The sequence below is a fragment of the Propithecus coquereli genome, unplaced genomic scaffold (assembly GCF_000956105.1).
Source record: "Propithecus coquereli isolate 6110/MARCELLA unplaced genomic scaffold, Pcoq_1.0 Scaffold76, whole genome shotgun sequence".
Classification (NCBI taxonomy): domain Eukaryota; kingdom Metazoa; phylum Chordata; class Mammalia; order Primates; family Indriidae; genus Propithecus; species Propithecus coquereli.
In genome coordinates, this window is record NW_012153729.1 from 6,727,184 (window position 1) to 6,750,199 (window position 23,016).

Consider the following 23,016-nt stretch of genomic DNA (forward strand, 5'->3'; position numbering starts at 1 on the left):
CATGCATTTCTTTTGGGGGGTACTGTTAACTCGTTACATCTTGTAAGCCATGGCTGCCAAGAGCTCTAGAAGTCCTTGTCTTTATGTGGCTTTGCTGTCCCCTTTAAAGGACCTTCAGCACAGGCAGCCATCCGAATGAGAAGTGATTATTGGGGGCCCCCAGGTGGGGGCTGCCACGCCTGCTCCATGCTCAGCCCATTTATGCTTGAACGTGATCAATGGTTGGCCTTGTGCAACCATGAGAAGTTTTTTTATGCCTTAATTAAGATTGATTTTAGTTATACTTCCAAAAAGAAGGGTAAATCTAAAGCCCTTAAAATGGTCACTTAGGCAAGATAATGAGACACCCTTCTTCCAGGAGGTGCTGAGGCGATTGAAATGGGAGTTTCAGGCCTGGCTGACCCCCAGAGGGGGAGTGGGTTTGGGTTTCACTGCTGTGGGGCTGAGCAGCTCCTCTTCCACCTGCCACCTGACCTTGGGGCCTAGCGATCAGTCTGCCGGCCATCGTCACCACTTGGGGAGGACACAGGGGCAAGTCTGGCAGCAGGGCTGTGCTGTCCTCAGGAAAGAGGGAGATGAATGTCCATTCCATGTCATTTCATGGCGGGGATAGGTTCATACGTCAGGTTTTAGTAGCAGGAAGGCAGCCTGCTCCTGTATCTTCTGTTAACAAAAGAATTCGTGGATTCCAGCTGTCTTCTAGGTCTCGAGTTTTTTTAAGAAGAAAGGAAAAGATTTTTCCACTCTAATCTGACTTTTTGGCAAGTATCTGATGCCACCTCCCAATCTTCCTTTTGATTCAGGCCATAGAAATGCAAGCTTATTTTAATATTAGCCAGATTATTCGGAAAGTAAAAAGTACTGCCAAAGAAAAAGGGTGGATTCCGGAGCCAGGTACCGTTTTCAATTTTCCATGCCTATGCTCCTTCCATCAGTGTTTGTAATCGGGAGGTGACCGCTTGTCTGTGTCCTAGCAAGAAGAGGTGGAAGCTGCCTGCTGGCCTGCAGCTGTGGGAGGCCCCTTTGTGGATCAGCCTCCTCCCCCCATGTAGAGCATTGTCAGTGTCTGCCCCCAGCAGGCCTCCCTGGGTGCGCAGCGCTACCCGTCCTACACCACCCGTGCCCTCACTCGCACTGTCCCTTGCGTGGTCTCCCTCAATCACTTATTTTGCACCCCCTCCCTCACACGTTAGAAATACATCCTAAATGCAGAGAGGGACATCTCCCGTGAGCACACAGGCATCTGGTATGCACGCTTACACTTTTTTTTTTAACAAGGTAAGACCCATCTCAAAAGTTCTTTAGGGAACAGCTCTCAGAAAAGAGAATGGTCTGACCAGGTCTTTAAATGGCTTTTCCTTTCTCCTTCAACTTCCTCCCTGCCTTTGGCGATGGACACGTGGGCCCCCATTCAGCTTCATGACCACCACATTCGTGATGGAGGCCATGGCAGCAGCCAACGCACAGCTCCGCTGGAAGAGGATGGAAAACCACAAGGTGTGTGTGTTGACCTTGTCTCCGGGTGGCGCCTCTGTTCAGCCATGCCCAAGAGGCGGTGGCGGTCTCAGCAGCCCATTCCTTTCCTCCCAGTGCATGGAGGGCTCTGCCCACAGTGCTGCTCCGGGGGCCCAGTCCCAGAGCTGAGGCTTAATGGCCACGTAAAGCTTAGACAACAAATGCAGCGCTCACTGCTTTCACATCGAAGCCTTGGTCCCTCACACCCCCACCGTGGGCTAGCTCAGTCTTCTAAACCTTCGTAGCCAGGAGCTGTGCTGCCACTCCTTCCTGAGCATGTCTTCACCTTCTGATGTGACAGCACAGACGCACTGAGAGCTCCTAATCCAGATACCTTCTAGAAAGAAAGAACAAAGGAAGTGGGTTCGCCGTTGTCCCAGGGGTCTTCTGTAGAGTTACATACTCCTTCTTTTTCCTTGTTTTTTCCTCCTTCTCCTCCTCATCCATCCCACCACCTCCCAGGAGGAGGAAGAAGACGACTCCTCCACAGGCTCAGACAGTGACGTTCTCATCCCGGACAGCTACGAGCGGGCAGAGAAACGGCCCATCCTGTCTGTGCGTAAGTCTTGGGATTCTGGGCTGGCTCACACTTCCCTTTGGTCTACAGGGTACCCTTTGAGGAGAGGGCCCTGGGGAGTCTCCCCGCAGATGTCCTCTGGCATTTCCCGCCTATGGGTTACTTCCTATGTAGGCACTGTGGCAGAGCGAAAAAGAGCACAGGCCTGGCCCCTGCTGTCTCTGCCACTTACTAATGTTTGCAGCTTGGTGAGGTCCTTGACTTCTGTGCCTCAGTTTCCCCCTTATTCTCTTGTTACTGAAATGATTAAGTGCCTAGTTCCATGCCTGGTACCCCCTGGAAGCTTGAGAACACATCGGCTTCTCCTCTTCCTCCCACCCCATCCCCTGCCTCGCTGTCTCATCCCTGGTCGGGCTGGGCCCAGGCTCAGAGCCCCCACTTTGCTCCTCACCCCACAAGGAGCATCCCCAAATTCCCTTTAAAAATATAGAGTATTTTCAACTATTGCAAGCGAGAAACATTAGAAGTTTTCTCAAGTTTGAGATGCTTGGGATTTCATTAGTCTGGAGAATGCAGTGAGCTCAGCACCCTCCAAAAACTCTTCCAAGTAAAAGAACCACTTCCTCTTCCTTGTTCTTTTGGCTCCGCAGAGAGACGTGGATCTCCCAACCTCTTTGAAATCACAGACCGGGTGGAAATGGGCCAAATGGCCTCCATGTTCTTCAATAAAGGTAGAAGTGCTTTCTGGGGTGGGGTGTGGGGAAACGGAGGAGCTGGCACTTCCCTGCAGACCTGGGCCCTTGTGATGAGGGTTTCACCTTGACGACTAGGCAGTGGAAGGAGCACATTGTCAGCTGCCCCCAAAGCACCTGAGAAGCCACCTTGTGGCAGGCCTGTTGTTTTCCTGGGCTCCTGTCTGCCCACCAGCACCAAGAATAAAGAAGTGGCTACTCCAGCTGAGTTAGGGATCCTAGGCAGCTTTCCAACGAAGGAGGCTGGTGGACGGCTTCATGCCCCTTGTCTGATTGCATCTGACCTTGCTGCCTTCTGGCCCACTCTGTCCAGGACACCCCCTCTAATGGTGATGGGGGTCTGTTACACGCACACCTGGGTGTGTCTGCCCAGTGGCCAGCAGAGGGCGCTGGGAGCCCACAGCCAGCCCGTGGCTTGCCCTGTGGGTCCCTGAGAGCCCTGGAGTCTGGCCATGAACCTGCCCCTTACTGGGATTTGGCTGCAACCTGAAGGGATCCACTCAGCTCAGGTGTTGGGTTGTTGGACCTTCCAGGGACATCTTATACCTCCATGGCAAATCTTGTTCTTTTGGAAGATGAGCTCTTTAAGAGCTTAGTTTTTAATGCCCGAACCTGTTGGTTTCCTCTTTGTTAAGAGTCAGACACATTCTCAATAAACCCTTCCCCTTGCAGCTATCTTAGAAGATTTTCTGCCCCTTTGTTAAAGCCCCTGTTTGCCAAGTGGGCTGTCCCTACTGGTTCTTTCCAGTTTTGAATGTGGCTGCACTTAACTTAGTGCTTTCGGGGGTGGGGGGGGTGTAGAAATTAGAATCTTCTTGACTGCTTTTTAGGACATTAAGCATTCAGTTTGTCATCAGCAGTGCAACGTGACTGTCGGTCCAGAATATCGTGATTATCAGCCAAGGTTGCCCGAGGGCCTGGTCCCACCTTCCCCACTGGCCCGGCCTCACAGAGGGTTTTCAGAATTCGTGGAAACCAAATGGTTGTGTTCAGCTCACATCTGTGCTTTCGTTTGTTCCATTTCTATCACTCCCATCTCACCAGCCTAAGGGAGCATAAGCGTTTCCTCCTGGCAGCCACACAAAGTCCCCTTCCAAATACAAGCTTTTAAAATAAAACGCACATTGGGGGAGAACACATACCTTTTAAACCTCCTTTCTCATTTTCATGTTCTGCAACCTGCCCTAGTTTCTTTCAGAATTCTAGGAACCAGTGATTTTGTTTTGTCTTTTTATCCTCCCCATGGACTAGACACCTAATTTACCCAAGTCTAATAGAAAACAAACGAATTCATGTGAGAGCAGCCTGTGCACAGAGGGAGCCTCCTTCTCTCTCCCCCAGAGTTTCTCAAACTCACCGCTGTTGATCAGATCATTCTTTGTTGTGGGGCCTGTCCTGTGCGTTGTAGGACACTGAATAGCATCCCTGGCCTCTGCCCACTAGCTGCTGGGAGCGCCCCCTGGTTATGACAATCCAAATTGTCCTCACACGTTGCCACATGTTCCCAGTAGGAGGTGGGTGGCAAAATCACTCCTAGTTGAAACCACTGTTCTGTTCTGTTCCTAAGCCCCAGAGTGTCGTCTTCACCTTGGCCAGGGCTGCTACCCTCCACAGAAGGCTCCCTCAGGGTCCTGGCTCATTTCTTGCCATTGGAAATATCGGGCCTAGCCACCGGTGTCCTCTCAGGAAGTTCATTGAGCCTCTCTTTTTGTGTCTAGTAATGAAATTTATTGATCAGGGAGGGCTAATGGCAAAAGAGCTGACACTGGAGCCCATTGGCAGGTGGAGGAATGGTTGGGAGTGGGAAGGGGACACTGCCTCCTCACAGAGAGCATTGGCATCAGAGCAGAAAGGCAAGCCGGAGCATGGGCTATACCTGCAGCCTGGGGCAGGAGTGACAGGCAGACCCCAGGGGCCGCTGCTCTCGGACATTAAGGCTATCTGATGTGCTGACTGGTGTGTTCAAAAAGCGGGTGCCTGGGTCCTCTCGAGAATCATGTTTTCCTAGTCTTTCCGCCCCAGACTCCTAGGAGCAGAGCTGACCTCACACAGCACAGGAGTAACATGCCCTAGGCTTTCCCCTGGAGACCCTGCAGGCTCTTCTGAGCCACTAGAATTAGAAGGCAACTGTCATTTCATTTTTCTTTATGTTCTCAGAAAAGCCAGCAGCTTGAGACCAGTGACATCAAAAACTCAAGCAATCAGTCTGCATAGGAATTTGAAACTGGCTGTCTGCGGCCGTAACTCTTAGGTCATAGAGCCCCGGCCACTTTTTTCAGAGCTTTTGCACGCAACCTTTATAGCTAGAACCATAGCACAGGTGGGATTCTTCTCACCGTACAGGATAGGACACGTTCAGAGTCTTTCTGGGGTCATGACACAAGTGGTAAGAGTTAGGACTAGAGCCCTGTGTTCCCTACTCCCAGATCAGGCTCCTTTTGGAGCGAGGTGGGACAAACGTCTGCCTCTGCAGAGGGAGCAAGCACTGCCCCTTGCAGATGCTCCCTGCAAGAAGCAGGGAGGCTGTCCTGAGCACCATCCCTCCCCAGCACACTGGGCCACCCTGGGCCACCCGGTGTTTGGTGATCAGTCAGATTCAGAATGAGGCCCTTGGTCTTTGGAAATCAAGGGCTTTTTACCCTCTGGATTTCAGCTTTGGGGAGCAGGGCCATTTCCCATCAACTTTTCCCATCAACTTCTCCTTGCTTTATTTCTTCCATAGTGATCTCTTGTCTTAGAGCCCTGTGTTGGCTGCAGAGGGGGCCCCTGGCCCAGATGCACTCTGAGGTTCAGGCTCCTGACTCAGGGCAGCTCTCTTCCCCTCACCCCACAGCCTATCCTGAGAGTGAAGGCACCTCTGGTTCCTCCCTAGCCAGGCCACACCATGCCACACCATACACTCACCTTGTGCCTGTCTGGATTTGAAATCCCTGTGGTCCTCCAAGCCTCTTTGAGTCCTCTCAGGTGAAAGCCATGAGCTGATGTGTCTCCTGTCAGCACCACCATGTAGCTAGCCAGAACAAGAAATAGGACTTTGGGGTCGTTTTCCCACTTTTTGTAGACAGTAAACCACTTGGAGAAGCTATGAAAGAGGTAGAGATTTAGTCATCAAGAAAGAATCAGGGCCGGGCGCGGTGGCTCACGCCTGTAATCCTAGCTCTCTGGGAGGCCGAGGCGGGCGGATTGTTTGAGCTCAGGAGTTCAAAACCAGCCTGAGCAAGAGCGAGACCCCCGTCTCTACTAAAAATAGAAAGAAATTAATCGGCCAACTAAAAATATATAGAAAAAATTAGCCGGGCATGGTGGCGCATGCCTGTAGTCCCAGTTACTCGGGAGGCTGAGGCAGGAGGATCGCTTGAACCCAGGAGTTTGAGGTTGCTGTGAGCTAAGCTGATGCCATGGCACTCTAGCCTGGGCAACACAGTGAGACTCTGTCTCAAAAAAAAAAAAGAAAGAAAGAATCAGACGTCTCTTTCTGGCTCCCTGACTGATGGCTTTGTTCCTTTCAGTGGGGGTGAACTTGTTCTATTTCTGCATCATCATTTACCTGTATGGGGACCTGGCCATCTATGCTGCAGCTGTGCCCTTCTCCCTCATGCAGGTGACCTGGTGAGTATCCCTTTGCCCCCACACTGGCTGGAGTCAGATTGGCTTCCTCGGCCAGTCAGGGCAGAGTATCCAGGGGAGAAGCACGGTACCAAGTGAGTCTAGTAGTGTCTAAGGAATGTAGACACCCAAAGCCCTTCTCTACACAGACCACAGCCAGCTGTGCCTCTGTCCCCTTCCCTGCCCCATTGGGAAGATGGCTAGAGTTCCCAACGAGGGCTCCTGAGTCACTGGGAAATGGTCCTACAGGAACAGGTGGGGTGCATCCTAAAACATGTGTCCTGAAGTATGGTTTGAAAAGTCAGATTGTTGGCCCTAACGCAGCTGTGCAGGCAGCGACTCTGTCTCCGGCAGCTGAGTGGGGTGGCCACACCGAGCCCAGATCTGTCATCATTCTCTCTATCAGCAGTGCTATTGGCAACGACTCCTGCGGCGTGGAGGCAGACACCAAATACAACGACACTGACCGGTGCTGGGGGCCCCTGCGTCGAGTGGACGCCTACCGCATCTACCTGGTGAGTGTTCCCACCTCTGCTCCCCAGCCCAGCCTGGGTGGCCGAGGACATTTGAACCGCCTTACTTCCCGGTAGACCCTTTTCCCAGAGAGGACAGTCTGTGCACCTTCAGGATCTGGCTAATTACTTGGGCCTTGGCCCCAGGCAGAAATGGATCACGTCACTTAGACTCTAGCCCCAGGGGGTCCTGACAACCAGGCCTCAAAGTCACACGTGGTTTGGAGTTGGCATTGGGGTCATTGCCAGCTCTAGGACCATGACCTGTTGTAAACTTAGCTCAGGCTTTGAGGGGCACTCTTTAAGAGTTCTTTAAGAGTGCCAGATCTCAGTGTCCAGAGACTTCCCATATTTCCTTCCACCTTAGTCCTGGCCAGCCCAAGTGCGTAGGGTTAGATGCGGGGTCTCCTGACTGGGCAGGAAGGCCTGAGCCATCTTGCAGGTGACCCTGCCCATAAACAAGCTCTCCAGACAGGGAAGGATCAGCCTCGCTATCTTCCTGTCTTCCCTTCTCCCAGTGGACAAGAGAAGATGAATCTCCAGGCTTGTTCTGATTGCTTTGTGCCATTGGCGGGAGGGGCTGAATAGTATGCCAGATGGGTCTTAGATAATAAGATACAAATCAGAGGCAGGACTCGGGGATGTTTTCCTCTAACTTTTGCTGTGTCTGTTAATATTCCCTGCTTCCTTTTGGTCCTCCTCAGCCCTGATACAGATTTGGGTATACTGGGTGACACAGTTTGACAAGTGGCCACTTAGCTGATTTGTTGGGGGGAGTCAGGGGCCAGGAGAGAGCCAGGCTTTTTGGGGAGCTGGCCTCTGGGCTTAATCATCCCTATGCTCACAAAGGTTTCCACGGGCCCTGCCAGCTGTGTTATTTGGGTCTGGATTTGTTGACCCCAAGGGCCACTGAATGGTTTTTGGGGTTTTTTTGCCTTCCCAGTCCCACCCTATAGACCTACTGAAGGAGCCTTGTACCTAGGCGGTGGGCAAGATTGGTTTTCCTCCCTGCATCTCTGGAGCAGTTGGATCATGGTCTCTGCTGCTTCTCTTGCACATTCAGCTGTGCCTAGAAATTTGCCTTTTAGTAGAATTGTATCCTCAACTCCCCCATTGTAGGTCCAGTGAGAATTGGGTAGCAAGTTAATTGCCTGGTACCCAGCCCTGCCTCCCCAGCCTTGGGGTGAGCAAAGGAACCGGCATGGCAGCCAGGAGAGGCGAGGCACCAGCAGCACAGCTGAAGCCTCGTTAGCCTCTTAGCATTTCAACAAACCGTGATTCATCAAATTAGCAAAGGTATTAGTAAGTGTAAGGCCCCATCTGGATCTCTCACCAGGCGGGTGGGCAGAGGGAGGGGATGGAGGAAGGGGTCTGAGCGGCTTGACAGACACGGGAGTATGTCCAGGGCAGAGCAGCCAGAGCAGAGCCGCTCCGGCGCTGCGGAGTCTGTGTGGACACGCCTGGCACACTTCCCCTACCCACCAGCAAAATAGATACCGAGCGCTAGGAATATTGGCTGCTGCCATTTGCCTGGTAAATTATTTAGAAGCATTATTCTTGCCTTGTTAAATTGTTCCTGCACTTACTCTTATAAACTTTCCACATGATGGAAGTCTCCCTTCCTGAATCTCAATAACTCTCTGACCGAACAGAAGGAAGCCTTCAGGAAAGCAGACGGGCATTAATTACTGCCTTCATCGCCCAGATATTGCACTTATAACTCAGAGCTAATTGCCTCCAGAGCCTGCAAATGCTGCAGCACAGGAGCAGGGACCCGGGCTACCCCACCAGAGCCTGTTCTCTCTGGGCCGGTGACTCCCTCCCCAACACCCCAGTCCCCTGCTGGGGGCTTCCATTTGCTCAAGGAGCTTTTGGGTTGCACGTGCTCTTTTACCCAGTTTGGAGGAATTCAAGGCGGATAGGGACTTGATATTGTCTCTGAAGTTATGTTATAGCTTCTCACGTGACTCCCAGGGTCTGAGGTTCTGCAGAACAGCAGAGCCTTCCGCCCCTGGACATGGTGCTTTCAGCACTCTGCAGTGGTTTGGAAGGGGTTAGCAAAGATGGGGGTTTCCTCCCTCAGTCTCAAACCCTCTTGCCGGTGATGACGGCATCCTCCCCTCCCAAGACTGCCCTGTAGGGCTTGTCCCTGTTGTCTTCATAAATGTCAGGGGAGCTAGATGCTATCAGGTGGCCTCTTTGGCCCCCAGGGAGGAGGGCCATCCTTTCCCCTTGCACCCTAGTCATTCAGGTTCGGGAGATTGTCCATCCCTTCTAAAGACTCTACTGTGCCTCACACCACCAGCAGTTTCTGATTTTGCTGCCAGCCAGACTTCACTCAAAACGGTCGGCAAGGCAGTGAGCACATGGGGGGTGCAGATCTAGAGCACCTGCCTGCCCCGCTCACAGATGGTCTCTGTTTCCCGTGGATGATGCCCTTACCCGGCCCCATTTTTAAAAGGGCCTGGTGATACTTACTTCTTCATTGCTATTCTGGGACAGTGTGTTCTGGGGGATAAAGATGCAGGCTTTTATATTGTGGTCTAATTTTCAGGAAGTCCTCTGGAAATGAGCTCTTCTGTTTCTTCCCGGGAGCGCTTCTGAGATGCACACACACGATGGGAGTATTTGGTGTAGTAACTGTCCCCAGAGGCTGGCCTGTGTGTAGTACTGTGATTGCATACAAGAAGGGAGCTTTCTCTACCAGCAGCTACCAGTTACTTCCTAAAGCCCTTGACCTTAACAAATGGAAAATTCCTTCTCCCCTCCTCTCACCCTGCGACCCCCATACACGTACTGTGATTCCCAGTGCAGCTGATATGAGTCAGTTTCTCCCTCTCCTTCCCTGGAGTTGCCACAGCGCAGGGTGCTGTGGGGCAGAGGGTCCCCTGAGTCACTTGCTGCTTCCCATGGGCTCTCTGGGATGTCCCAGCAGGCTGCTGCAGCTGGAGCCTCCGGTGACCTGGGCCCTGTTATTAGGGCGTGTGAGGGTTGTCTTCAGCATCTGCTTTCAACTGCCCTTGGATTCTCAGACCCCAACACCCCTCCCTCCTGCTCCTTTGAAGAACCAAATGGGAAAGTGTCAGATGCCCCAGCTCTTTGAGCCTGGTAACCTCGAGTCCATGCTGGGGAGCATCTCTGGATTCTTTCTGCAGAGTTCCTCCAACTCTGGTAGGGAACGCAGTCAGAATTTGGCATTTCATTCCTTCTGGTACAGTGCAAAGGAGCCAGGGATGCCTGGTGAAGTGGTAGGATTGTGTATGAATCAGTTCCATCCGGGACTCAGACTGTCCCAAGTGTCTGGGACACAGGCCTGTGTCGCTCTCCCCAGGGTCAAGGACACTGCCCCACACTCTTGCACTTCCTCAGTCCTGAAGCGCCTCCTAGCCCTTGCCCAGGACTTATCCCTCCCCCTGGTGAATGTCAGAGGGAAGCCCTGAGGGGACAGTGGGGACTCCCCAAGTGCTGAAAGCTTCTCACCGTTAGGAAGAGTGAGTGGCATCCGCCACTTACAGGTGGACAGATGCTGCTGGGTTGCAGGCGGCCCAGCAGGCACCGGCCGAGCAGAGCCGGGAGCGCAGATGGCAGAGCGGAGCTTATCCTGGCTGGAGACCCAGCCGCAAACTGGCCATGTTGAGCAGGGGGCCCCTCGTTGACTGCCTTGGGACGGGACAAGGTCACCCTGGCTTGCCATCCTGCCTCGAACACAGGAGCTGTGAGATCTACCCCCGAGACACAGGTGACTTTTGAGAGAGATGCAGCCTGCAAGTGCCTGGCCAATGGCCTGCCACCCTGTGTGGGTGGAGGGAGTCCTTCCCAGGCTCCCCCTGGACACCCCTTGAAGAAGTGGGGGTGAAGGGGGAGTTCTGTCTGCCAGCATCTCTTTTTGAAAGAGTAAGTCAGTCTGAGATTCAGGCTCGAGTTGACATTGGAAGGGTCCTTGCAGGCCTTCAGCAACAGCCCTGTTTCTCACTCTGCCAGGAGACCACATTTTCTGCTTCCATCTTGGCTCCGTCTCACATAGCAACACTGGCCTTTGTCTGTTTGCAACACTTGAAACGGTGCGCAGTCCCTTTTCACAACCAAATGGTCTCCTCCTAAAATAGTACCACTCAAGGAGAAAGTATCCTTTTTGGGAGGGGTTGGAAAAGGGAGTAATGAGCCTGCATGGTGGTGCCACGCGAGCTTTGAATGCTCCTCCCTACCTCAGCCAGGTTATCGTAGTGTCGGTATAATGTGTTCCCAGTAACTTTCATTTCTGATTTAGGCCTCCCAGCCACACAGTAAAATACATGGTGTCATCCCATTTTACAGCAGAGAAAACTGAGACTCAGAAATGGTGGCTTCCCCAGGGTCATAGAGCCGAAGCAGACAGCAGCTCACCTCTTTGGACCCAGTCCTCTTGCCCCGTGACACAGACTTGCTCTACGTGCCCGAGCCTCATTCTGCAGGCTCTGCTCGCAGGGCAGCCTCCACCGCAGTGCGCAGCGGGGGCAGGGAGTGCCTGTTTGTCGGCCCTGGGAGCTTGACACTTGCAAAGGGCTGGGGTGACACTGCCTGCGCGTGGTGTCTGGTGAGTGATCTGTGTTTGCGCTTCCAGCCTGTCGTTAACTTGATTGACATGCTATCTCTTGTTGCCACTCACTCCTGGATAGTGAAGCCGACTTTTCTTGGGCACTCCAGTAGTGTTGGAATTAAGTGCCTCTTCCCAAGGACATTTCCCTCCCCTGCCATGGTCTCTGTCTGTTCTTTCAGCATCAGCCATCATGCCCTGGGGCTGTGGCATCTGCTAATAAGTGGGTCACCGCTGCCATCACTTGAATATTTATTCTTACCAATTCTGGGGCACAAGGTGGCCTAGAGGCCTTCAGGACCAGTGAGGAGGGAAAATTAACGTGAAGCAACAAGTTTTGGGAGCAGCAGTGAGTTCACAGGACTTGGAGACTCTCAGGGACACTGTGGCACATCTCCAGGGGCGCCACTGATGATGTTTCCCGTGGCAGTGGTGCCCCCAGAGCACAGCTCTGATAGAATACAGGTGAATGCCACCCCCGATGTGTGCAGCGTCGGGACCCTGGGTGGGAATGAAGCATGGCTAGCAGGAACGGCGGGCCCCCCGGGAGAGCCGGATAAGAGCTGTGACAGGATAAAGGAGCTGTCTCTGGGGGGCAGTCTAACGGGTTGGCCCCATCTGGAAACAGAGAGCAAGACCCTCAGCCCAGAAAACAGGCGGCCCGGGCAGAGTTTCCTTCTCTGGGCAACCTCCACCTTCTTGTCTGGCTCACGTGAGCTGGGGCTCAGCCTAGCAGAGAACCAGGACGCATCGGGAGGTCCTGGGTGCCTGGGACTGGAGTGTGTTTCTTACAGGGCCCGGGACATCCAAGTGCCTCCCTAATAGGGTGGGGACCTCCTGCTCTCTCTTCTACCTCCAACGGGCCTTTCGTCAGCTCCTCCTCATTCAGTTCTGGAGACTCCAGAAAAGTCGGGTTTGTTTGGCCTTTCACCCTCTCCTCCCCACTCACCCGGGGAAAGATGCCCGGGGGCTGGACTCGGTGGGGGTCAGATTGTGGTCATGAGCCTCTGGGAGGACGAGCGTCCCAGGGCCCAGTTTGTCTGCACACGTGCTGAGCCCTCTGCATTCACCCTGTGAGGTCAGGGCTCGAGGAAGAATATAGTCCTCCCCCACTGCCCACAAAGGTACTGCCTGCGACCCACACGGGACCTGGGACCTGGCACTGAGTGGACTCTAACTGCAAGCACTGAGCGCTCGGATTGCAATGACTGACTTCAAAGGATTAGCTTGTCTCTTTCTTTTTCAAGAAAATCAATAATATAGGACAGGCCTGTGTTTTTCTTCCTTTTTTCCTTTTTTTCCTTTTTTTTTTTCCCCCTAGGGAGCTGTCTATATATCTTACACTGGGAGCAGCTTCTTGTCTTTTGGTGTGCTTTCCATCCCCCCACCCCAGCCCTTTCTAAATGAAATTCAGGTTACCTGTCACTCACTCTAGCACTGGGGCTTATCTTGCCAACTTCTGGCCAGCGACTCCATGAGGCCCCACCACCCCAACCATCACACACCTCTGCTATTCCTGTCCGATCAAGGCCTGCAGTCCACTCTGTACCTGCCCAGCTGCTTCCCAGCAGGGCCCCAGACCAGCCCCTCACCTTGCTGTGGACACCTGGGGGCACCTCCCTGAGCCACCCTGTGACTGCCTCCCCCTCCCTCACCCCCAGTGCCTCTGGGCGTTTGGCCCAGGCTTCTTGCTTCAGCTCAGTAAGAGGATTGCTGTTTTTATTTTTAATGTTGCTCTCAGGGACATGGGTTCTGTCGACTAGCATTAAGCCCACCATCCATCACACCCCACGGTCTGCCTCTGCCTTGGCGGATACCTGACACACCCGCTTAGAGGACAATGCTTAGTGCCCTGTGCCGCTGCCTCCATGGTCATAGAACAGACACCACATGATGGGACCCTAGATCACAGGGCAGTAGGAAATGGTCCCTACTACTCCCGCCCCCAAGCCTTGGAAGCTGCCTTTTGGCCTGTGCCAGGGTCCTGGGGGCAAAGGGATCTTGTGCTCCAGGTCTTGAGCCCAGTGAGCTGCTGGCCCCTCACGCTGTGGCTGCTCGGGCATCTCTCTGGCCCTGGTAGAATGTGCAGGTTGAGTATCGCTTACTCAAAGTGCTTGGGACCAGAAGGATTTCGGATTTTTTTCAGATTTTGGAATATTTGAATTATACTTACGGTTGAGCATCCCAAATCCAAAAATCCAAACTCCAAAATGCTCCAACGAGCATCACCGTTGAGGATCACGTTGGTGCTCAGAGAGTTTCGGATTTTGGATTTTCGGATTTGGGTTGCTCATCCCGAACCACATTTCTCTACCTCCGTCTCTGTTGTCTAGAAAGTAACAAATAGAGCTTTGCAAATACCACTTGCCCAAAGCAAGCCAGCTTTCCTGCCGGCCTAGTGGGAGGTGGCCGTTTAACTTACTGGCTGCTCATCCTATAGTCTGTCCGCCCCTTCCTCAGTTCACCCAGGAAGTGGGCTGAGGCGGAAGATGATCTGTGTGCCATAACCTCGTCCACCCACGCACCCGGCATAGTCAACTCTTAGAAACCCTATTATGTGAAAATCCAAATGTATAAAACAAACTAGCGGCGGGGGGGTGGGTACAATTACTTGTTACAAAGTGATTCCCTACTTTACAGGACTCCCTGCAGGCTTCCCTCAAGAACTTAGTTTCCTTAGTGCATTTAAAGTGATATTCTGTGAAAATTAAGTATTTATAAACAGAACTTTAGAAGCCCTTCTCTTGTGTAAGGGGAGGTATCTGTGTATTCACATGCAAAGGTGCAGAAACCCAAAGCCCAGTTCGTGTAGCCGGAGAAACAGGCAGATGCGAGGTTGGGGTGGTCATCGTAAGCAGCCCACCTAAGAGAAATAACAGGCACACCCACACTCAAACTCCCACCAACATTCCTGAGCTGGGAAAGCTTTGTAAAGTGTATACCCACAGCCCCCACTCATGAACAGGCTGGTTTGGTTGGGAAGCTTCCAAATAGGTCTCTGTGGGGAGCGTGCATCCCTGCTGGGGACCTTCTGCACTGAGCTTTTTCAGGACCATTTTTATGCATGCTTCACACTGACCCCAGTCAGACTCTGAGCTTGAGGTTTGAGCCATCCTTGTTTGTGGGTAACACAATCAGGGATAAAAAACCCTGTGTGCCTGGCTTCCTAAGCCACCTGGGCTGATCCTGGCCGCTGACCCGTGTGCACGTCTCCAGTCATTCCCCTCGAGAAGTTGGGCCCTGGGCAGACTCCCAGCACTCAAGAGCCCTGGCCATTCCATGCTTTGCAGCCCCCTCTGCTTCCAAAGCTCCCATTTCTGGGCAAAGAACTAAAAATAACTTTATATTTTTAAGCATATGCCCTGGTTGTTGATTTCAGGTCTCCACAAACACACTTTTTTTTTTTTTTTGGTTTCATTTCACCAAAAGTACCAAAGGGGAAAAAAAACATGGTCTATGGAATCCAGCAACCCCCCAGTAGTTTTAGAGTAATATGGAGTGTTCTTAAATATTTTATGCTAACTAGAATGAAAACTATATATGCCAGACTATTTTTCTTCTCCTGCTCTGTGTCTGCCTGCTCCTTCCATCCCATAGATCAAGCCATGGCATTTGTGGCAGCCCTGCTGAGCTTTCTGAGGCTGTGCTACTCCCCGAACGATGCTTGCTCTCTGTTACAGGGTCCATATTATAAACAGAAGCTAGTGTCTTTCTAAATAGCGCCCCAGGGCCCTGGCAGTAATTGTTTAATTAAATAAAGCACTCACTCTAAAGTAATAACTGAGCTCCTCTGCGTGGCCGGTGTCCCAGCCAGCGGCACTGGCCCTGCACACTGGCTCAAAAGCAACACCTGTGTGCAGAGAAGAAGTAGCTGTGTGCATGTTCTCCAGTGCACCCTGGCCCTGAAGAGAAAGAAGAGCCACAGAACTCCATAGGGTTTGCAGCCAGCAGGGGGATGTGTGGAACTCGGTGTGATGGATGTTACCCAGAGCTAAACAATTACAGTGTGTATTAATGATGACATCGAATTGATTAGCATGAGCTCGGGATGTCTTGTGCATTAGTGGGGAGAAGGCCAAGATTCGTTTTAATGAGCCTCCAGTGCGAAGAGGGGTACTGCCAAGGGGGTTGTTGAGCAGATGCCATTTGTGAGTGTGACTCTAGAAGGAAGGGTCACAGACCACCACAGGGCGTGTTTAGTTTGACTGTGGCAAGAACTCCTGAGCCACAGATTGAGACGTTCCCTGAAAACCTTGATGGGAAGAGAAGGCAGGGCCCAGCATTGAGTGTCAGGTCAGCACCAAGGCTGGACAGCCCCTCCGCGCTGGAATGTCCAAACATTTCTGACGCCTTCCCCCTCACAGCTGCCAAGAAGCTATGCTTCACCTGAGAAACAGGTAAACAGCCTCTAGGACGACTTCTCAGCTGGTCCCTTCCACTAGATCAGGAATAAGAACCTCAACTGTGTTTCTCAAAGTCTGGTTCCTGGACCACTGGCATAAGAATGCCTTCAGGCCCCTTATTAAAAATACAGATTTCTGAGTCCTGAGCTAGACCTAGTGTAGTGGATTCTAAGGTCATGAGGCTCAGGAGTCTGTATTTCCTTCTGATTCTGAGGATGATTCTGTGTGCTCTCCCTTTGAGAATTCCTGCCATCCATGGCCCTCTCACAGTGGAAAATGGTCTTGGCAGCATCCAGTCTTCCACGAAGAGCCCCGCTGGGGTCTGTCTTACAGGACTGCTTCCCGAGGCACCACCATGGGGGCAGCAGGCAGGAGCTTCCTGTGCCTGCCTCTTCCAGGGAAAGAGGAGTGGCCAGACCAGCCCCAGGTCCCCAGCCTGGTGCACAGCATCCTGGGGTCAGCATCTAAGGTACTTTGGGTGGACGGGGAGCAGTTGTACCCCTCTCTGGTCAGGCCGTTTTCAGATTCCCAGTATCCATAAGAGCAAAAGGGCTCTGTGATACCCATTTGCCAGGGGCTGCTGTGTTACTTGAGGCCAACAGGTACCTCCCGTGTTCCTGGTAGATGATGCTGTAGGTTTCCTCTGTAGCTTCCTCTGAAGCTGCTGGCTGGGGGCTCCAGAACCCACAGTGTGCAGCCCCCTATGGAGGAAGCTGGGGGGTTGTTGGTGTAATTTCTTTTACCCAATTGGACAGGGCTCATTAATCAACTGGCTTGATGTGCTGTCTCCCTTCCATCCCCGCCTCCAAGGTTACTCAGTTCCCAGTCTATTTCAAGGCCAGACGTCAGCAAGGAAGGGGTGGAGCCAGCTCGGCCTGTGCAGCCCTCAGCAGGGCTCCCATGTTCTGGACACCTGACTTCCTCCTCTCCCTCCCTCTGGCCCGGCATGGAGCATTCCCATTGCCCTCACTCTTCCTGCTCAGAGAGCGAGGAACGGGAAAGGGAAGATGCCGAGAGCATCTCAAGTGATCACCTGGCACCTCTTGGTGAGCATCACACAAATAGCAGGCAGTGAGGCAGCACAGGGCGATGGCTCTGCATCCTCCTGTTCCTGGGGCAGGGGATTGAGGGCACCAAAAGCAGTCGGATTGCAGCTGGTTACTGGAGACGTGAACAGCCTGCAGGTCCTAAGGCCCACAGGGCACACGCGTCACCACCCTAAATGTATCCGAGCACTTTCATTCCTGACAGAATCAGGTGGTTGGGGGTGTGGGTGCTTTTCCCCAAGAGAGCCGAGGGGCTGGACAGTGGCCCAGAGGGTCCCCCTCCCTCTGTCACTCACAACACAGCTCACCTGTTGCTCTCATGCCCTCTAGTTCTTAGGACCCGTAAAGACCGAGGTGACCCCTAACCTGGCTCCTGCAGTGGTTGCCCGGCTTCCGCATTTACATGAGGTAACGGTATAACTCAACCCAGGTTCACCCAGGCCCAGCCTCCCAGGCACGTCCATGGGGGAAAATAATGCCATGACCCATCTTCTCCCCGTTCCTTGACATCCAGCTCAAATAAGAGACGAAGAGCTGGTTTTGTGGAGAGATTTCAATAGCTAAAAAGTGAGAGCCAGTAAACCAAGCCCGGGGTACCCAGAGAAGTTTTGGTCTTTGCATCTGTTAACTCCGGCAAGGAGAGCTAGGGAGAGCGAGGTTGTTGCTCCCCTCTGGAGCCCTTTAGAAAAGCCCTGCTTTCCCCCACGATCCCTGTTTCCTTCTTGCCGCAGGGCATTTCTCTGGCGCCTATGCTAGACCAGCGCACATGGCTCCCTGTCTCCCACTGCGCTCCCTGGGAGACGTTTTCACCCACTGACTGCCCCGCTGCTCTCCCACTCCCCCACCCCACACTCCTGGTTCCAAGGATTAAAGTTAAAACCTCATCAGGTTGGAGCCAAGGAGTCCCCTCCTGGTCCTGTGGCACGAGGACAGCCTTGGAGTCCCAGCGGGCACTTCTCCATGCGGGGCACTGCTTGTCACAGCCCCCTTCCCAGAGTCCAGGCCTGGGACCTCACAGCGGGATTGCCCCAGGGTCATGAAAATTTTCGGTTTCTGGTTATTTCAATCTTTCAGCCCTAATTTTAGGTAAACCTGACTACCATTCCCCTGTTTAAAACTCCCTAGAAGCTCCACTCCAGGAAGCAAAGTCTAAAGTCCTTCGTGTGGTGTGGTCTGCCCCAGTGTCCTTCCGGAGCCTTCTCTCCATCGCCCACCCTCACTGGTCAGCGTCCTCCAAAGGTGCCAGGCGCTCTCACAGCCCCAAACCCTCAGCAGGCCTTTGCCTTGCTTCAGAGTCAGAGGAGCGTTCCTTACTCCACACTGAGCTTGGGTCCCTTCCTCTGAGCTCCTTCTGGGGGCCGCTCCTATTCTTTCCCCACCCCCTGCTGTGGCATTGTCAGACTCTATGATTATTCAGTCACTTGGCCTCATCGTGAGCTCCTCCGGGGCATGGACAATGCCTTCTTCTTCTTTACTTCTAGAGCTGGCATGGCGCCTCCCGCAGAGAAGTTGCTCCCTGAATGTGTGAATGACAGAGATCTCTTGTGGGTGGGCACTGCTGCTGGATCTGTGTCTGGGTGTCGACACACATCCTCCTTCAGCCGTCAGGCCTGCTGACGGCCAGGACTCCCCACAGCTGGTGTCCAGACAGACTCCATGCACAGCTGGCCCCTCCTTTCCCAAAGGGGCAGATCATCTGCTGGTCATCACCACCGGGACAGGTTCTTAACCTCAGCAAGGGTCAAGGCACCACGTCTTTGGGGGGCTGAAGTAGAGGGGAGCAATTAGAAGTTGTCCGCATGCCATGAAACTGCAGATGGCTCACCACCGTCTCTCTCTCTGCCACCTCCTCTTTGCACCTGCAACTCGAGCAGTGAAGTATTAGAATAGGTGTCAGCTCCAAAGTCAGGTGTGTTTCTCCAGGCAGAGATCCTCCCCCCACCACCACCAATGCCATCAACCCTCACTTCCCACAGCCTTGCCCCACCCCAGGCCCACCCCAGCTCCTTGCTCGTTGTCCGAAAAGCTCTGGTAACTCAAGGTCAGACCCCACAGGCTTTTCACCGGGAGTCCTGGGTGCAGGACTCCATCTCTCTCCATCATGCCTATGAGGAGCCAGGCTGTCCTTTGTAAACCCCGATGGCTTATAATCATTAAGTGAATGACTGTGTGGGTTTTCTACAATATTTATCTTTTCTCCCCCAAACCACAAGGGTTGCAGCTCTGGCACCAAATACTTGGAACTCTGCCCACCACCAGGTACCATCTGGCTTTCAGCTGAGAAAGAGACCACGCAGGCACATAGGCTTGTCCTCCAATGAGAGGGCGAGGCCACTGGGCCAGCCCAGCCCCCCTTCCCCAAGGGAGCCGGCCTTGAGGGGCACTTCGGGGTGGTGGAAGAGGCAACCCTTTCTTTAGGGCGTAAGCAAGGGAGGCAGTTAGGTGCTATAAAGAGGGAATGGGCTTTGGATAGATATCTGGTGCTAATCCCCGCCGCTTCTAAGTAGTTGTGAGATTTGTGACAAATTATTTAATCCCTCAACCTCAGTTCCTAAAGTGGAGAAAATAACCAAGGCACGGGGTGTCCGGACTAAGAAGAGCTCTCATATGGACGATGCTGCCATGTCCGGGTGCTCAGCAGTGCTGGTCCACCTTCCCGAGGGTTCTCTGGGCCTCCTTCCTCCCTGCCCCCAGGGCAAAGCCTTTTCTGTAGTGACACCAGGCTGAGAGGGAGTGTCAGGAAGCTTGGAGAGTGTTGGGGAGGCTCTGGGTGGAGAAGGGTGAGGACAGCGCTCTCCCTTCCTGCTAGCGGTGTCCCTTCATAACTCAACCCCTGTGCCAGGTGTGTGGCATTTGTCCTGGTTCCAAAGGCTGGGGCTGGGAGGGACTGTGATGTGACGGTGAAGTCAGGTGCCTGGGGGCCATGGCATGTGTTCTGGACAGACACAGGCTCCCGCTGCAGCAGACGCAGGGCGTGGGCAGTTTCCCGGTGGCGCACGATCAGGCCGTCCACCCAGTGTGGCAGGAGGCCTCCAGTGGGCAGTGACATCGAGACCCCTCCCAGGTGGCCTCTTCTCCCACCCACAGGCCCCTAGTGAGCAACACTCTGCTTGATAAGAGAAGTTTGGGGTGAGTTTCCTGACCTTTCTTTTTCACCATCTAGGGGTTAGAAGACGCGCTCATTTTTTTTTTCCTCCCAGAGTTCCCATAAAGATAGGTTAAACCTCAGGTCTGTAAGGAGTTCAGCATCTCATCTAAGTAGGGGTACCGGGTGTTGGGAGAAGGAAGTGGGTGGTTCAGAAAAGGAAGTTATGTGGGTTTTTCTTAGATCTGTTTCCAGTTGCCTTGAAAAGGGGGAAGCAGAGGTTTGAGGAAAGGACCTGGGGATGTCAAACACTCGGAGGTGGCTTTTCAGTCAGTGTGCTTGGGGAGTGACAGGAGGAGACCCAAGAACTGCCTTGGCTCCTTGCTGACAGGGCCAACCCCAGGCAGGCAGGGCGGCATCCCCGGGGCCCCTCAGGACTTGCTGAGCGGTGCCCCAGTGGCCCTGGACTGTCCTGGCCTCTGCCCTCCCATGCTGCTCAGCTCTCCCGTCCCTTCTCGGAGCTGGCACAGATGTGTCCAGGGCGCTCTCGTCCTGCCCCGTGCAGCCTGGGGCACGGCAGCTCTGCGCAGGAGGCTCTCTCGCCTTTTCTTCCATGCCGCCCCTTCCTAGCCTCAAACAACTGGATTTGCATCCCAGGAGGTGGCATTCTGAGCCTACAATAGCTAAGGCTGTCGGTGTACAGGGGCCATTCAGGGGCCCCAGCCCCACAGGTCCCACGCATCACATAAGAGAGAGCAGCCACCCGTCCTTTGGCTTCTCCCAGAAACCATCTTTCCAGGCTCCCTGGTGTCAGTTGAGTAACGTTTTCACCAGTGTCTTAGCAAAGGGTGCTCAGGCTCCCTCTCATTGGCCGGTCTGCATGCGCACCGAGTGTGCCAAGAAGGTGCCCAGAGCCTATCCCCATCTCAGTTAACTGGGAGGAGAGACACATCTTTCCTTCTGACCAGCTCCTGTTTGTTGAACTCCAGCTGGTGGACTTGGTTTCTTTCTCTGTTCTGCAGCTCAGTGGCTTTAGAGCTTCAGAACTCCCTGCCGGGATCTTTACTTTGGGCTCATTATTGCCTCTGCTTGGAGGCCCAGCATCCTCTCCCCAGCACAGACTTGCCTTGACAAGAGCTGCAGATCCGGCGTCTCTCCACTCATTCAGGATGGGGCTGAATGGCTTGGCATGAGCAGATGTGATTTCCCCGTGAAGGATGTGGGGAGGTAGCAAGTCAGAATTGACCTCTGATGCTCAGTAAGTGCACGCTTTAAAATAATCTAGGCATCAGCTGCCCATTTTATCTTCACTTATCACCTGAATCTCTCAGTCTTTCAGTCCATCCAGCAAGCATCTCCCAGGAGTTCTAGGCGAGGGGTGTGGGAAGGTCAGGGGGAACAAGGGACAGTGAACCGTGATACCTTGTTCAAGCCGCGCATCCCGGCCAGTGTTGTGCAGACGCCGAGCACTGCTGCAGAGTGGGGAGGTGCACAGGAGGAGGCAGCCTGGCCTCCTCTCCTCATCACTCATTCTGCACCAGGTTAACAGTATGTGAGGGTCAGCAGGGGAAGGATTGGCATCCCATCTGAGTTGGTGTCTAGAGCCCAGCAGCCTGCCTGGCACAAGTCCCCTCTCCCACGACAAGACTCCTTACGGTCGCAGGGTCAGCCCACCCCTGGGCTGGTCTTCAGGAAGGGCGCACTCATCTTCTGCCCTGCAGGAGGACATTTCTGAAAGCTCATCCTTGCACAGTTCCCTGTGAAAGTGCGGTCCTTCTGCAGAGTCAGGCGACCTCCTCTAGATGGCATGGTGCCTCCCATCACAGAGTTCTGGCAAACAGGCTATGCCGGCGATTGGCTGGATTTGGTGCACACGTGCTGCTGACATGGTTTTCGACATGGCCCCTGTTCTTCCTCTGGCAGTCACCTTCTGTGTGGGGACTGATCCTTGGCGTTTGGTCGGGAACAACTTGAACTCTCCTAAGGAGTGTGTGAACCACTGTTGAACTTGGGTGGCGGTAACGGAAGTCAAATAAGAATAGCGTTGACAGGCCGGGCGCGGTGGCTCATGCCTGTAATCCTAGCACTCTGGGAGGCCGAGGCGGGCGAATTGTTTGAGCTCAGGAGTTCCAGACCAGCCTGAGCAAGAGCGAGACCCCGTCTCTACTAAAATTAGAAAGAAATTAATTGGACAACTAAAAATATATAGAAAAAAATTAGCTGGGCATGGTGGCGCATGCCTGTAGTCCCAGCTACTCGGGAGGCTGAGGCAGGAGGATCGCTAGAGCCGAGGAGTTTGAGGTTGCTGTGAGCTAGGATGACACCACGGCACTCTAGCCCGGGCAACACAGTGAGACTCTGTCTCAAAAAAGAAAAAAGAATAGCATTGACTTATTCTTTGGAGGGAGGTCCTTGCTTGGCGTCAGTGGTGCTGTATTCTCCTACCTGGATGTTTGGAGGCCGAACGGGGTGTGGTAACTTGGGGTGTGCTGACACTTGCTGAGGTCAGAAAGCCAGAGCTAATGTCTGTTGAATGTCCTCTGTGCGCATGCAATGTTCTTCGAGAAGTTCTGTGACTCGCCAGGGTCTCACAGTTAGCAGGGACAACATCAGGAAGCAAATCCCTGCCCTGTCCATGTGACCCCACAGCCTGTGGTGCTTGCCTTGTCCCACGCCGCCTCAGAACTCACCTCCTTTCTGTGGATGAATCCCCGGATACTGTAATTTAAGTTGGGAAAATAAAAACTCCCAAACCAAAATGTTCACAGCCACTTGAGAAATAAAAATAGCATCCTCGAACATTTCTTCACTGTACTTCAAGGACGTGCTGAAGGTTCAGTTCCCATTTAGGGATGGGTACATGTTGAGTTGCCATTAACCCCAATTAACTCTTAACCCCTAGCGCCCCCTAAGAACAGCCCTGTGGTCTGCACATTTGTTTCCTTCATCACTCAACAGGACCTCCAGGATCAGGCCTGAGAGCTCAGCCGTGCGGCCAGTGTGTTCC

General features: G+C 53.3%; 1 protein-coding gene across 1 annotated transcript in view; it reads left to right on the plus strand.

The window, feature by feature from the left end:
* The window catches only part of TMEM104 (transmembrane protein 104), a 55,454-nt gene that overhangs the window by 9,216 nt on the left and 23,222 nt on the right, over positions 1-23,016 (plus strand). Inside the window, exons 4-8 of the mRNA XM_012662327.1 lie at positions 1,416-1,497; positions 1,978-2,074; positions 2,683-2,763; positions 6,294-6,393; positions 6,797-6,905. Of these exons, the coding sequence (XP_012517781.1) occupies positions 1,416-1,497; positions 1,978-2,074; positions 2,683-2,763; positions 6,294-6,393; positions 6,797-6,905 (469 nt within the window). The remainder of the gene's footprint in view (positions 1-1,415; positions 1,498-1,977; positions 2,075-2,682; positions 2,764-6,293; positions 6,394-6,796; positions 6,906-23,016) is intronic.